General features: G+C 34.7%; 2 protein-coding genes and 1 long non-coding RNA gene across 3 annotated transcripts; 2 read left to right on the top strand and 1 right to left on the bottom strand.

Annotated features, from left to right (window-relative positions):
- Nucleotides 1-5,999: 5,999 nt before the first annotated feature.
- Nucleotides 6,000-6,404, top strand: LOC109166018 (uncharacterized mitochondrial protein AtMg00810-like). Its single transcript, XM_019314902.1, has one exon. It carries the CDS (start codon nucleotides 6,000-6,002, stop codon nucleotides 6,402-6,404), a length of 405 nt encoding a protein of 134 aa, XP_019170447.1.
- A 2,536-nt stretch (nucleotides 6,405-8,940) lies between these two features.
- On the top strand, nucleotides 8,941-9,575 carry LOC109166001. Its single transcript, XR_002051602.1, has 3 exons — nucleotides 8,941-9,020; nucleotides 9,106-9,154; nucleotides 9,267-9,575. It is a non-coding gene; the product is annotated as an uncharacterized LOC109166001 (long non-coding RNA).
- Nucleotides 9,576-10,557: 982 nt separating this feature from the next.
- LOC109166000 lies at nucleotides 10,558-14,000 on the bottom strand. The gene is made up of 5 exons (XM_019314886.1): nucleotides 13,890-14,000; nucleotides 12,828-13,218; nucleotides 11,425-12,701; nucleotides 11,216-11,334; nucleotides 10,558-11,082 (listed from the first exon to the last, which is right to left on the bottom strand). Exons 2-5 carry the CDS (start codon nucleotides 13,211-13,213, stop codon nucleotides 10,684-10,686), a joined length of 2,181 nt encoding a protein of 726 aa, XP_019170431.1. The 5' UTR covers nucleotides 13,214-13,218; nucleotides 13,890-14,000; the 3' UTR covers nucleotides 10,558-10,683.
- Nucleotides 14,001-15,565: the final 1,565 nt, after the last annotated feature.

Below are 15,565 nucleotides of genomic sequence, written 5' to 3'. Positions count from 1 at the left end.
AAAAATTCAAGTACTACACTCATTCATACTAATTTCAAAAATATGAACTTCAAAGTAAACATGTGCAAAATAGATGTGAAAATTATTGATGAAACTGGACACATTGCGGCATCAGTATTCGGACTAGCTACTTATAGAGTCATTGCTATTACTATCAAGTATACAAGTTATGGAACTAGAACAAGAGGTACTACGTACTCAATTACTCATTAACCTTATACAAATATAATAAATATTAATATTGGTTCAATACTTTCCCATGAGAATCTACGACACATATCCCACAACACGTGAAGAATGTAGGGGAAAAAACTATCACTGTAATATCAACAGACTCTTGCAACATCAAGAGTTCATAGTACAACTAAGATCACATTCATATACACAACAAGACAAATCCACATCTTTCTGCACCATAATCTCACTGCATGGCGTTGCCCTCCATGCTACCACTGGTAACCTAATTGCACATGACACACTACCAATAAAAACGAAAAGGACATGTATTGAAGATGAAGACAATGACAATGCTATCCAAAAGAGAATTACGAAGACTTAGAGAAATTCAAACCAAAAGTAATATTTATCTAGACTACCATATCGTTTTCAGACTAAGTATTTAGACTAACATTTTTACAAACTTGCAAACATTTATTTTAATGACAATTATAATCAATCTCTCCTATATTATCTTGCATTTAAATACTTTGAATTACCGATTTAAATAAACAAATTCAACATTCAATTACCTATGTATGAACATCTCCTATATAATATTGCATTGATATACTTTGAATTACTTATTTAAAAATAAACGTTGGACATTATCTATTTGCGCAGTGCGCATGAAAAACTAGTTTTAAATATAAGGTATAACGATTGGATTTTTATACCTTATATTTTGTTCTCAAAATATAAGGTATAAAAATCTAATCATTATATCGTGAGCCCTAGTTCAATACACAGAATTCATGTTCATAATATACATACACATAAACACGATATAATGAACATGAATTCTTTGTATTATGAAAATTAATTCTATGCATTATAAACATGAATTCTGTGTATTATATAGCTGATGACACATAAACACTTAACATAATGCACCGAATTTATGTTCATTTTATCGTGTTTAAGTGTACGTGTATTATGAACATGAATTCTGTACCTTATAAAGTCAAATGTTGTATATTGCAGTGCACTGTGGACTCTAATCCACGATATAAATTACCATAAAATTCACTCACAATTAAAATTATATTATATTAATTTTATAATATTAATCTAAAAATAAATTTTAAAAATAAATATTAGTAAACATGTTTTCTAAATAGAAAAAAAAAAGTAAAACAGAGAATTAAAATTGAATAATTAAAAAATAAAAAACATAAGCTCACTCTTTCTCTCTTCCCAATTGACCAATTCTCTTCTTCTTGGAATGTTATGCTATGGAATCGTGTATAAGAATGTTATGCTATGGAATCGTGTACACCTTACAAGGTGTGCACGATTTCATATTCATAATTTTTATACTGTAGATTTATCATTTTTAAATTGTAGATTCATAATTTCTATACCGTAGATTCATAATTTAAATACAATAGATTTATAATTTCTATACAGTATATTCATAATTTCTATACTATAGATTCATAATATCTGTACTGTAAATTCATAATTTCTAAACTATATAGTTATCAAATTATGGACATATAGTTCTGTAATTTGTAAATACAGAGTTCAACAATTGGGAATATCGAAAGTTATGAACATATAACTTTATAATTATGAACATATATTTATAAAATTATGAACATATAGTTCTATCACATGTTCACAAACGTAATACTGTAGATTCATAATTACTACACTATAGATTTATAATAAAGACGAAATAATGCGATTGCGAAGAGAAAAACACAGTTAACGACAAGCGAAAATAATTTTTTTAAAAAATTAGAAATAATTCTTGAAATATTTTTTTTTGAAAGGAAATTCTTGAAATATAATATAGCTATGTTTGATGTATTTAAAATTTTAATTAATATATATTCAATATTAGTTTTGTTTCGATCGTGTTAATGAGATCTTTAAAATGGTATAAATTTTATTTAATTATATAAAATTTAAATATAAGTATTTAACAAAATAAAAAATTACATATAAAACAAATAAAAGATACATTTGTAATTAAAAAAAAAAAAAAGAACAAAAGAGTTAATTTTTTCTCTCTTTTTCCATTTTTCGTGAATGAACAGTGCCGCGCCAAATTTGGCGCATCACTGTAAATGGATTGGTGATTTGGAGACTCGCATTGGAGATCCAAACTTTTGTAAAAATGGCGATATGGTGTTAGAATTTGCAGATTTAGTGCCCCTTGGAGATGCTCTTGCACATTTCTATAACATAATTTGCCCTTCTTCTCACTCCTCCCCTCTCTCCATCTCCTGGCCGTACTGCCGGAGAGCTTTTCCCTATCTTTCCCGTTCAGTTGTTGATCGGACCGTCAATATATCTCTAACCATGACCATGTTGAATCCTCAACCATTAGATGTGAGTCGCTCCTCTACACGCCAATACTTCAATTTTCGTTCATTTGCGTTCTGCGTATTTATTTACTCTGTATTTTTTCATAGATTGATAATTAGCCTCATTTGGGGAAGATACGTATACATTCTTACTCGTGGGGTGTATCCACAGTGAGTGAAATGGGGGCGTTGATCATGTCGACTAGGGTTAGGGAGAGGGAGCTGGTTGTTCGGTTCCTGATGTGGATTTAGTGTTGTCTAGATTTCAGTGCCGCAGGTGGGGTTTTGATATAGGGGGTTAGGTCTAGGGTTTAATGGATCACACTCTTTGCGTCTGCTTGAAGTTTTTATCTTTACTAAATTTTGCTTATTTTGAAAATTTCAACAGCAGGAGGGAGAGGAGATGCTTGTGCCTCACTCTGATTTAGTGGAAGGGCCCCCAACTCTAGTATAAAAGGTCCTCAGCCTATGGAAGGTTTGTTCTATTAGTGTTTGAAAATTTTGTGCCTAGACAGACACTTGTACACATGGGTCTGTATAGATTCCATAATTTACACTTTGAGATTGGATGTTGGAATATTAAAAGTCTTGGGCAGCTCACTAGCCTTAGTAATTAAATGGGCAGCTCACAAGCCTCAGTAATTAAAGCCTTGGGGAGATGAGTAGTTTCTTTATTTATTATTGTTTACTTTTGTAGACCTATATATAGACTTGTAACTTGAAGTTAGACATAATACAAGAACCCTTTCTAGCTTTTAACATGGTATCAGAGCCTCTTTTTTGGGGCCTGAAATTTCTCTCAAACACCTACAGCCGATGAACAGTGGTGATTGTTCATCATCCCTTTTCCGACAAAATTTTCCAACTCAGTTTGTCCCTTTTCTGCGATTATATGGTGATTTTCTCATATTTTTCTGAAAGCTATGGCAAAACATGAGAGTTTAAACAGCATGCTGAAAGTTGCAAGGACCAACTTGTCTCATACTGCTCTTGCATTAAAATCTGATTCATCTTGGATTCTTGATTCTGGAGCCACTGATCACATTTCTGGTAATCTCTCATTTTTCTCTAATATTGAGTTCTCAGATTCTCTTCCCGATGTCACATTTGGTGATGGATCAAAAGGAAAAGCTATAGGAATTGGAAAAGTTATCATTCATTCTTTGTCTTTATCCAATGTCCTTTACATTCCTGGTTGCCATTTCAATTTGATTTCAGTTAATCAACTTACTCATTCACTTAATTGCCTTGTCACCTTTTCTTCTGATTCGGTGGTTATTCAGAACCGTCAAACAAAAGGGACAATTGGTGTAGGATATGAATCACGAGGTCTATACCATCTTTCATGTTCTGCCAATACCAAAACAGCTTGCTCGGCTTCTATTTCACCCCTTCTTAACCATTGTCGTTTAGGACATCCTAACCTCAATAAATTAAAACAACTGGTTCCTGGATTGTCGAATTTAAAAACCATAGAGTGTGAATCATGTCAGCTTGGGAAGCACTCATGGGCTTCATATCCTAGTAGAGTGAATAAGAGGGCCAATACCCCATTTTCTTTAGTTCACTCTGATGTTTGGGGACCGTGTCGAGTTTCATCCACTTTGGGTTTCTCATATTTTGTTGTCTTCATTGATGATTTCTCTCGATGCACTTGGGTTTTTCTAATGAAGAACCGTTTTGAATTATTTGATGTGTTTCAAAAATTCTACAATGAAATTGTGAATCAATTTGGGGCATCTCTCAAAATCTTACGCAGTGATAATGGAAGAGAATATTTTTCTGACCCTTTCACTTCTTTCTTTTCCTCAAATGGAATACTTCATGAATCATCATGTGCTAGAACTCCTCAACAGAATGGAGTTGCTGAACGAAAAATTTGTCATCTTGTTGAAACAGCTCGTACTTTGCTTATTCATAACAAGGTACCTAAGAATTTTTGGGGTCATGCTATACTTCACTCTTGCTATCTCATAAATCGTATGCCTTCCTCTGTTTTGCAAGGAAAAATTCCTCTTCATATCTTACGTCCACAGGAACCTCTCCACAAGCTTCCATTGCGAATCTTTGGGTGTACTTGCTTTGTTCATAATACTTCTCCAGGGCGTGATAAACTTGATGCCAAGGCAATAAAATGTGTTTTCCTTGGGTATTCTCACCTCCAAAAAGGCTTTAAGTGTTACTGTCCTAGAACACACGGGTTTTATACCTCTTCCGATGTTACCTTTTTTGAAACAACACCTTTTTTCTCTTCCACCTCCGTTGAGTCTAATTTCCTAGGGGAACCCATTGAAATCACAGAAATTCTCCCTGTTCCTACTTTCTCAGAACCTATATCTCCCACTGTTCCTGAAAGGACCATACCTATTCCTGAAAGAACTATTCCAACTCCAACCATTCAAGAGGAAGGACATATTCCACCGTTGTTGTACACCTACCAACGACGCAATCGTCAAGATTCCCAAGAGGATAGACATCCAGTTGAGTCATGTTCTACATCATTGTTACCCAATGATGCTACCCAAAACACCACGACAGACTCTCCCATTGCCAGTCGGGTAGGTAAAAGATCCACTCAAAATCCTTACCCTATCTATAATTTCCTTTCACAAAAACGTCTGTCTCCATCATATTGTGCCTTCATTGCTAGTTTGTCAACTGCTTTTGTTCCAAACAATGTCAAGGAGACATTAACTAATCCAGGGTGGACTCAAGCAATGGTTGACGAAATGAATGCACTACATTTTTCCGGGACTTGGGAGTTAGTACCTTTACCTCCTGGTAAAACTGTGGTTGGTTGTAGATGGGTGTATAATGTGAAGGTTCGTCCAGATGGACAAGTTGATAGACTCAAAGCTCGACTTGTGGCTAAAGGATACACACAGGTTTTTGGCATTGACTACACGGATACCTTCTCACCGGTGGCCAAGATCACTTCTATCCGCCTCTTACTCTCAATGGCAGCCAACCATCACTGGCCATTGTATCAGTTGGATATAAAGAATGTCTTCTTACATGGGGATCTGAATGAGGAAGTGTATATGGAGCAGCCACCTGGATTTGTGGCTAAGACAGGAGCTAATCTTGTTTGTCGTCTTAAGCGCTCTCTCTATGGGTTGAAGCAATCTCCACGTGCCTGGTTTGAGAGATTTAGAGATGTGATCCAACAATTTGGCATGATTCAAAGTAAGGCTGACCATTCTGTTTTCTATAAACACCTACTTGGAAAAAGTATATATTTTGTGGTTTATGTTGATGATATTGTCATTACAGGGAATGATAGTGAAGGAATAAATCAGCTTAAGAAACATTTGTTTCAACATTTTGAGACAAAGGATCTTGGAAAATTGAAATATTTTCTTGGTATTGAAGTTGCTCAATCCAAACAAGGTATCTAGTGTCTCAACGAAAATATATTTTGGATATTCTTGAAGAAACAGGAATGACAAATTGCAAACCAACACACCCATGGATCCAAATGTCAAACTTCTTCCAAGACAGGGGGATCTCCTATTCAATTCAAGTAAGTATCGGAGAATAGTTGGCAAGCTATTGTACTTAACTATCACTCGACCAGACACCTCCTTTGCTGTAAGTGTAGTTAGCCAATTTTTGCAAGAGCCATGTCAAAGTCATTGGGATGCAGCCGTCAGAATATTGAGATATGTGAAAAGGCCTCCAGGTACAGGGTTGCTCTATAAAGATCATGGACATACAGAAATTGTTGGCTATACAGATGTAGATTGGGCTGGATGTCCTTGGGATAGGAGATCAACATCAGGATATTGTATTCTATTTGGAGGTAATCTTGTCTCTTGGAAAAGTAAGAAACAAGATGTGGTTGCACGCTCAAGCGCAGAAGCTGAATACTAAGCAATGGCACTTGGAATATGTGAGCTAATTTGGGTTAAACAACTTCTTACAGAACTCAATTTCTATAAACATGGTCCTACGAAATTAATTTGTGATAATCAAGCAGCGCTCCACATTGCGTCTAATCCTGTCTACCATGAAAGGACTAAACATATTGAGATTGATTGCCACTTTATACAAGAAAAGGTCGCATCCGGAGACATTGTTACCACATTTGTTGGGTCAAATGATCAACTTGCTGATGTTCTCACCAAATCTCTCCGTGGACCTAGGATCGCTCCACATTGCGTCTAATCCTGTCTACCATGAAAGGACTAAACATATTGAGATTGATTGTCACTTTATACAAGAGAAGGTCGCATCCGGAGACATTGTTACCACATTTGTTGGGTCAAATGATCAACTTGCTGATGTTCTCACCAAATCTCTCCGTGGACCTAGGATTGAATACATTTGTAGCAAGCTGGGAGCTTTTGATTTATACGCTCCAGCTTGAGGGGGAGTGTTGGAATATTAAAAGTCTTGGGCAGCTCACTAGCCTTAGTAATTAAATGGGCAGCTCACAAGCCTCAGTAATTAAAGCTTTGGGGAGATGAGTAGTTTCTTTATTTATTATTGTTTACTTTTGTAGACCTATATATAGACTTGTAACTTGAAGTTAGACATAATACAAGAACCCTTTCTAGCTTTTAACAGAAAAGCACATCTATACACTCTGTCACTTATATGTTCATATTTTACTGATTTTTTTTTTTTTTTGGGATATTTCTATTGGTTGCTTTTATTTATAGTGATACCAGCAGAGAATGCTAATGCAGCTGAAAATCAAGCCGTGGATGAGCCACAGGCTTCACGTTTTACATGGACCAATGGAAATTTCTCTAGGTTGAATGTGAAGAAGCTATATTCTGAGGTTTTTGTTGTTGGTGGTTACAAATGGTAAGGGGCTATGACTTTCTTTGGGTTTTTTGTTATGCTATAGAGTTTTGGGTTGGTTTTGCTGACCATTGGTCCTGACAGGCGGGTGCTTATATTTCCTATAGGAAACAATGTGTATTGATTGTCTATGTACTTGGACGTGGTAGATTCAGCTACCCTGCCATATGATGGGTGGAGTAGATATGCACAATTTAGCTTGTCTGTTGTACAATTTAGCTTGGCTGTTGTGAATGAAATCAATTCCAAGTATACAGTGAAAAAGGGTATTCTCCAAGTGCTGTGCTGCTATATCATCCCTGTATAACTAAGGTTTATTTTTCATTTAATTTCTGTGTTATGTACTTATTTTACTTAGGGTACGCTTGTTCAAGTATGTGTTTGTTTTTATTCTTTGTTTTGCATTTTCCCCTCTTTTTTGTTGTATAGAAGTAGGTCTCCTTGTGCCACACGGAGAGATGGTTGGTATGCCTCTTGTCTCACAGAGGGAGATGATTCTTGCCTCCCCATCTCGGCCCTGTGACTCCATGCTTTGTTCATCTGTGTGTGTGTTCCCCCCGCCTGTTATTATGGCATTTCGTCTGCAGTTACTTTTTTCTTTTTGTCCTTTCCCCTGAATATAATTGTCTTTGTACTATTTTGTTTACTCTAACTGTCTGTGTAATTACTTTTCTACACTGCGATTCCCGTTGCTGCTTGTGAAACTAATTATATGAGAACACGTGGCACAATAGGACTGTGATACGATATTAACTAGGATTTCATAACACTTGCTGATAGGAACAAAGTCATACTTGTTGATCTTCGTTTCTATGAGTTCGTGATAGTGAAAGTTCTTGAATCTACTATTAAAAGGTAATGAATGCTTGCTGTAAAAAGTATGATGATGCTGCTTGTGAGAAATTGTTGGATGAGAGTGGACAAAATCAACCCTAAGGGTGAGTCGAACATGAACCATAGAGGCTAGCAAGGGTGACTTAACTGAACATGAACTATAGAGGCTAAACCGATGCTCACTGCGCACAAGGAACCCCCCTCACTTTGAGAAGTTGCCCCCACACTGCCGCTGGTGAGACTTGATCCCTGATCATTCTTCCAAAGTTTCACCTCTATGACCAGTTGAGCTACCCATGCGGGCCAGTCATTGTTATTATTAATTATGTGGGAGGGGAAGGTCATGCATTGGATATTTTAACTTTTAAGTTTACTCTGCCAACAAACAATCAAGAAAATTTTCATATCTGTAACTTGAGTGCTGCCTTCTTTATACCCTTTAAGACAATTGCTTACTCTTGATGAATATAGTTGTAAATTAGTAGGCATGAGCATTTAAATCTTCTTGCAGGAAAAAATGAATCTCTCTTTGCTCTTGTGAATATAGTTGTAAATTAGTATGCTATTTATTGTTCTAGCAATACTTATGAGAATGATCTTATTATTGATCAATCTATCGTATTTAAGTACATGAAGATATGTAGTATCTATAAGGATACAAATAGTCCGATAGAAATGGTAAATGATATATTCTCAACAATACAAGGAAGATGGAGAATGAATTCAACTATGTCTAGAATACAGTTCTAATAATCTTTTGGGTTTATTATATATATTGCAGCTCCTCTCCCCACCTTCTCATCTTCCATCACAGTCGGCAAATCTTCTAACAAATCAAATCTAAAGGTAAAATTTCTCGTCTAGCGATTTCTATATTTATGCAAAAGTTGTTATTTTTTCGGTTTACATTATTTATTATGAATTTGTCGAGGTTGTTGCCAATCCAACTGTAGTTGCTCCGATTAAGCCGATGCAGAAAGGTTAGTTTTATTATTATTTTTTTTAATTGATCGTCCACAGTTTTTAATTCTTGTTTTCTTTTTAAAATTTGTTATTTGAAAACGAGTTCACTCTTTTTTGGTGACTTTGTAGGTAGGAGGGAAGCGGAAGCTGCGGTTGAGAAGGCAAGTGCAAAAAAGCAGAAAAAGGATTTAGCTTTAAAACAAGCTATGGAGAAAATACTTCTTCTGATTCTGAGTAAGGTGGAAAGCAGTGATGAAGATTACTTCTTCTGATTTTGAGGAAGAATTGAAGGTCAGTAGATAAAAATATCTCTGTATGTGCATGCTTGCAAGTTTATGAAATTTGAACTAGTACCATTTAATGTTGTATGCTTTTATTGACCTAGATTTGATTTCTTGTAATGGATTCTTAGAAAAACCAGTGTTCTTATATTTTTTGTTTTTAGACTATGGATTATTTGTTCCATTCAACTTTATTTTTTTTAATTTTATTTATTTATTTATTTATTTTAATATTGTGGGTTGTGTTTTTAGAGTATGGAAGCTAGTTCTAGTGATTCTAGCTCTGATGATAGTAGCTCAGATGAGGAGATGCCTGCTGCCAAGAAGGGTTTTTGCTCCTAAAGGAAAGAGTGCATCCATTAAGAAGTTAATAAGAAATATAGTTTTAGTGATTCCAGCTCTGATGATACTAGCTGAGATGAGGAGATGTTTGCTTCCATGAAGGGTCTTATTCTGAGTGGCATTATTTGTGCTGTTATTTTATATAAACTTTAATTATGAGGCAGTATTTTGTCAAATTTATATTTTCTCTTATTATTAATTAGTTTTGTTAAATTAAATATTGGACTTTGTTAAGTTGTTATTATTACGAGTTGTTTTGTGCGAAGTATCATGTCCAACAATAGATTAATGTGTTCTAATTTTTAAATGATACGGAGTACATTTTTGCTAAGGTATAATATTATTATAATTAAGGAATTAATTCTAGGTTCTAATTAGCCAAAATTAATATACTAAAATAATAATTAATTATTATTATTATTATTATTATTATTATTATTATTATTATTATTATTAAGAAATTAATTCTATACAAGGTTGCAGTAGGCGTTACTCGGGCGACCGGGCAGCGCCTAAAGGCGGAATCTAGGCGACGCTAGGCGGGCTCTAAAAAAAAATTAAAAAATCTAGGCGAGCTCTAAAAAAAAATAATTAAAAAACAATAGCAGACTTGCAGTTTGACAAATTTAATGAAGCTGTTTTCAACATCCAATCAGATAGCACGTCCAAATAATAAAACTATCATACATTCATTGATTTCCTTCAAACAACTAAACAAGTCCAACATTTAATTACTCGAACAACACTACCACATTTAACAACAATACCACATTTAATCATCCAACTAATGAAACAAGTGAAACAACATCCAAGTATCATTGTTTAAAGTTTAAACTTACGAGTTACAACATAATTAACATTCAACAAAAATTCAACATTCAAGTCCAAATTTTAAAGTTTTGAAATCCAAAGTGATTCATGAATCATGATTGAATAGGATCATTGTCAATTTCTTCATCTTGTCCATATTGCTCAATAACACGTTGCCCATCATCTTCAAACTCCACTTCATTTATTTCCTCCTCACTTTCCCCTTCCGATTCAAAGTTATCTTCATCAAGATCCCTCAATCTAGCACTTCTACGGGGTTGTAATACTTCATCCACTTCCATAGCATTATTGTTGCAATCCAATCCCGGCTCAGTCTCATCATTCTCAAGATTTTCCACAATCCAATCTTGTACTAAACTTGCATCACTACCAACCAACTTTTCAATATTTTTATCTTGCTTGCTCTTGTTCATCAGAGTAGCATTAAATTGGACAAAAACTAAATTGTTGACACGATTTGATTCAAATCTATTTTTCTTCTTTGTATGTATCTACAATTCAAGTAATAACAATATTCAAAAGTTTAAATAATGAATAATAAAGTATTAACTATCATAATTCATATTTATATTAACATACCAATTTGATAACAAACTAATATTTATATCATATTAAGTTACTAACCCCTTCAAACGTGCTCCAATTTCTTTCACACCCCGAAGAACTAGATGTTAAAGAAAGAATCTTCATGGCTATTCTTCTCAATAAAGGGGCTGAGGTACCAAAATTTGACCACCAATTTGCTACAAAACAAAGTTCATAATAATTAATAAATATAAATAAATAATAAATTAAGTAAACAATAAAATATTAAAGAATAAAGAATGACTTACCGGGATTAAAGTTGTCATCATTCACCTCACATGCTTTGATTGTGATACTTCTTCCAAACATCCCCTCCTTCTTCTTATATTTTGGCAATTCTTCACTTAAAATCTTATTTTGCATTTCAAAATCATTGACAAATAGAATATCACAAAAATCAACAACTCCAACAGCTACAACTTCGTTCAAATGAAGTTGTGGATCCTTATAATGGTAATAAGGATTCAAAAAATATGCCATCAAATGAAGAGGAGAGTCAAGCCTATCTTTCATTTTTTCTTCAATAATGTCAATAATCGATTTATAGTTCATTGGGACATCGGACAAAGCATGTTTGATTTCCTCTTTTGATCTCATAAGCTCACCATATACAAACCCCATTGATGGCTTGCTATCACAATCAACAAGTCGAAGTACTCTCACCAATGGTGCAAAAACCTTCAAACATGCCGTTACACCTTGCCAAAATTCCAAACTTGTTACGGTTGTGTGTGCTACCTTCCCTTTAGCTATCTTGGAAAATTTACATGCCTCCCATTCATTGCTAGAAAACATTGCACTTAATTCAATCTTCTTCTCGGCTAAACTTTGCAAAGTAAGGAATGAAGATGCAAATCTAGTCACACCGGGCCTCACTATATCTCTCTTGTTTGTGAAAGTTCTCATCATTGCCAAAGTCTTGTGATGAGCATAAATAAAGATCGTTAAAGCCTTTGCTTGATCAAGGACTTTCTTGTACCTTGGGAGATTTCCAATGCTTTGAAGCATTAGATTTATCGTGTGGGTGGCACAAGAAGTCCAAAAGATGGTTGGCCTCTTCTCTTTCAACAACTTTGAAGCTCCCATGTTGTTTGAGGCATTATTTGTGACAACTTGAACAACATTTTCAACTCCAACTTGTTCAATGCCATGCTCAACAAACTCATAAATATATTCACTTGTGTGTGAATCAAGTGAACATTCTTTAAAAGAAAGGAAAACGGTGCCTAAAGTTGAATTCACACACAAATTCATTACACTTCTTCTCTTTCTATCGGTCCAAGCATCCGTCATGATTGAGCATCCATTTTGCTTCCACTCCTCTTTGTGTATCTTCAAAGACTCTTTCACTTTATCAACTTCTTTTTTCAAGAATGTTTCACTCATCTCATATCTACTTGGTGATTCAACTCCGGGACCAAATTGTGCAGCTGCTTCTAACATCATCTTAAAGCTATCTTTTTCAAATGCATGAAAAGGAATAGCGGCCTCATATGCCCATCTACATATATATCCTTTCACTTTATTTGACCTTTCCTTCCATATTGCACCATCTTGTTGTTGCACTGTCTTTCCTAAATTCATGAAAGGTTCGGGATTGATGCCACTTGCAAACTTTTCTATTGGGCCAAGTAAACGTGGTGGCTTCATAGATTCAAGAGACCCTTGCAAGTCCTCAACATCAATTGACTCACTTCTACCATCAATATTCACCTCGGCTCTTAAATTATCTTCATTAGTTTTTTTATTTTTCCTTCTCATCTTGGCTTCATTGAGTGCAGTTCTACACTTAAGTTGATCATCTTTAGTAGCTTTAGAACATGGAGCAACATTTCCTTGTATATGAGCAATATGCTCTTTTATTCGATGCACTCCACCGGATAAAATTTTCTCGCACAACAAGCATTTTACTTTATCCAAATTTTTTCCATCAACTAAATTACCATATTCCCACCCTACATCATTTGATCTCCTTTTAAGTGTGGATGCTTCAGAATATCCAACACTTTGTGTAACCGAAGCACTTGATGAAGCCATTATAACTAAAAATCATACACAATAAATGTATAATTCAATTCACCATTTCACATATACAATAAACAAGTTTATAATCTAAAATTCACCATGTTCAAAAAGTTTTTAATGTATGACATTCTTTCTCTTTGTTTTAAATCTATAAACAAGTATTAATGCTATTCAGGGAATACCTTCCATGGTTGTGTAACAAAGAGTTGGAGTATTGAAGTAAAATGAAAACAATTTTTGGTAGAACAAAATTTGAGGCTCAAATACATAATGTCCAAATAGGAACATCATTAAAGAGCTTCCCAGGATTAGACAAATTACACCTGTACACACCTTTTCTATAGCAGCATGTATCATTTACAGAATTTCCATTATGGCCTATACGGCTATACAATTATCTGATGTTTTTTCAACTATAATTTGTGCTTACAAATAATTTAGGATAGAAAAATATTTTTTTAAAGGGATTTTAACAAAGTTATATATCCCTTTTTAATTATATGCGATTAAGAACATAATAAGCAGAAATAGTGATTTTGATGAGCATTAAGAACAGCAAGATGACAAGAGGATGGAATTTAAAATGCTAATATTTTATGTATTTGGAATGAAAACAAAGTAAAACACAATTTTATGTATTTGAAATTTCAGTAATGGAAAACGAAAATTACAGAGGCAGAGTACTTACAGAGGTGACGGCAACGGACGGGCGGACGGTTGGAGCTGGAGCTTCGACGGACGACTGGAGCTCGATGGCGACGTGGCTTCGTTGGAGGTCCACCACCAGACGGCTTCGATGAGTTCGATGGGCTCTTGGCTCGCAGTCGGCAGTCTCCCGTCTCGCAGTCTCTCGGTTGGGAGAAGAAATTAGAAGTTAGGATTTTAATTGGGTTACTGAAATCAAAATTAAAATTTAATTTTTTTTAATTGGGTTTTTCGCTCAAAACGACGTCGTTTTGAGTGAAAAACCCAATTAAAAAAATTGAATTAACTCGGCCGATTGGGCCAAACTTGGCCGAGTAGGCCTCCCAGGCCGCCGCCTACTCGGCCGGTCGAGTTTTGGCCGCCTTTAGGCCAAAACTGCAAGGCTTTGTGCCGCCTAGCGCCTAGGCGACTAGGCGGCCGAGTTTTGCATCCCTGATTCTATATAGTAATTAGTTGAAATTAATGTACCATAATAATAATTATTTATTAACATAATTACTCAATATAATTGTCTTATTAAATAAGGTATAATATTATTATAATTAAGAAATTAATTCTATGTACTGATCGAAATTAATATACCAAAATAGTTCTACAATATCTTCTCAAATTTTTACAATCACAATGATGTACGCAATAAAATGCTACTCTAAGTACTATGAAGAATGGATACAAATGATGGATGCATGATAGACGCATTTATAAACGATATTAGGTGATTTGAATTGAAACCAAATTACCTAATTCGTAATCAAAATACCTAATGTATAATCAAAGTATACCTAATTCATAAAATTTTATACGATCATCAAATTCAATCTAATTCATCAAATTATATAAGTCATAATCAATCAATATATATACTTAATTAATCGATCAAATACTTAATTTGTCAAATTACGTAATTCATTGAAGAACTTAATTCCTAATCAAAACACTTAATCCATCTAAATACCAAATGTATAATCAAAGTATACATGATGAGAACTGATAGAATTGTATGAATTGAACTTAATTACAATGAGATTAGATGATGTAAAAATATACAATAGAGAGTCACAGTGTGACAAGGATAAGAAGTAGAGAGTCAAAGTGTGACAAGAATAAGAAGTTCTAAATAGACTCAGATACATAGAGTCCTAATACTCCCCCTCAAGCACAGTGTATACTAGTAACCTGTAGCTTGTCCCTTAGGGAAGAAAATCTAGGTCCAGGCAGAGCTTTGGTGAAGATATCAGCAAGTTGATCCTTTGTGGAGATGAAAATGACTTGGATATCGCCCGAAGCTACTCGATCACGAACAAAATGTTAATCAATCTCCACATGCTTGGTGTGCGCATGAAAGATTGGGTTGACACTCATATATGTAGCTCCTGGATTATCACACTATAATTTTGGAATGGAAATACCCGGAATCTGTATCTCACGCAGTAATGACATAATCCATAGAACTTCAGCACAAACATCTGCAAGAGCTTTGTATTCAGCCTTAGTGGATGACCTGGCAACATTTCTCTGTTTCTTGAAAACCAAGGATATAAGATTACTCCACAAGAAAACAGCAAAACCACTCGTGGACTTTCAATCATCAGGACAACCAGCCCAATCAAAATCAGAGAAGGCATAAATGTCTCTAGATGAGCACCGTCGTATGTGTAA

Source organism: Ipomoea nil, unplaced genomic scaffold (assembly GCF_001879475.1).
Source record: "Ipomoea nil cultivar Tokyo-kokei standard unplaced genomic scaffold, Asagao_1.1 scaffold3084, whole genome shotgun sequence".
NCBI classification, from domain to species: domain Eukaryota; kingdom Viridiplantae; phylum Streptophyta; class Magnoliopsida; order Solanales; family Convolvulaceae; genus Ipomoea; species Ipomoea nil.
Note: the sequence above shows the minus strand (reverse complement) of the source record. Positions and strands in the feature narration are given on the sequence as shown.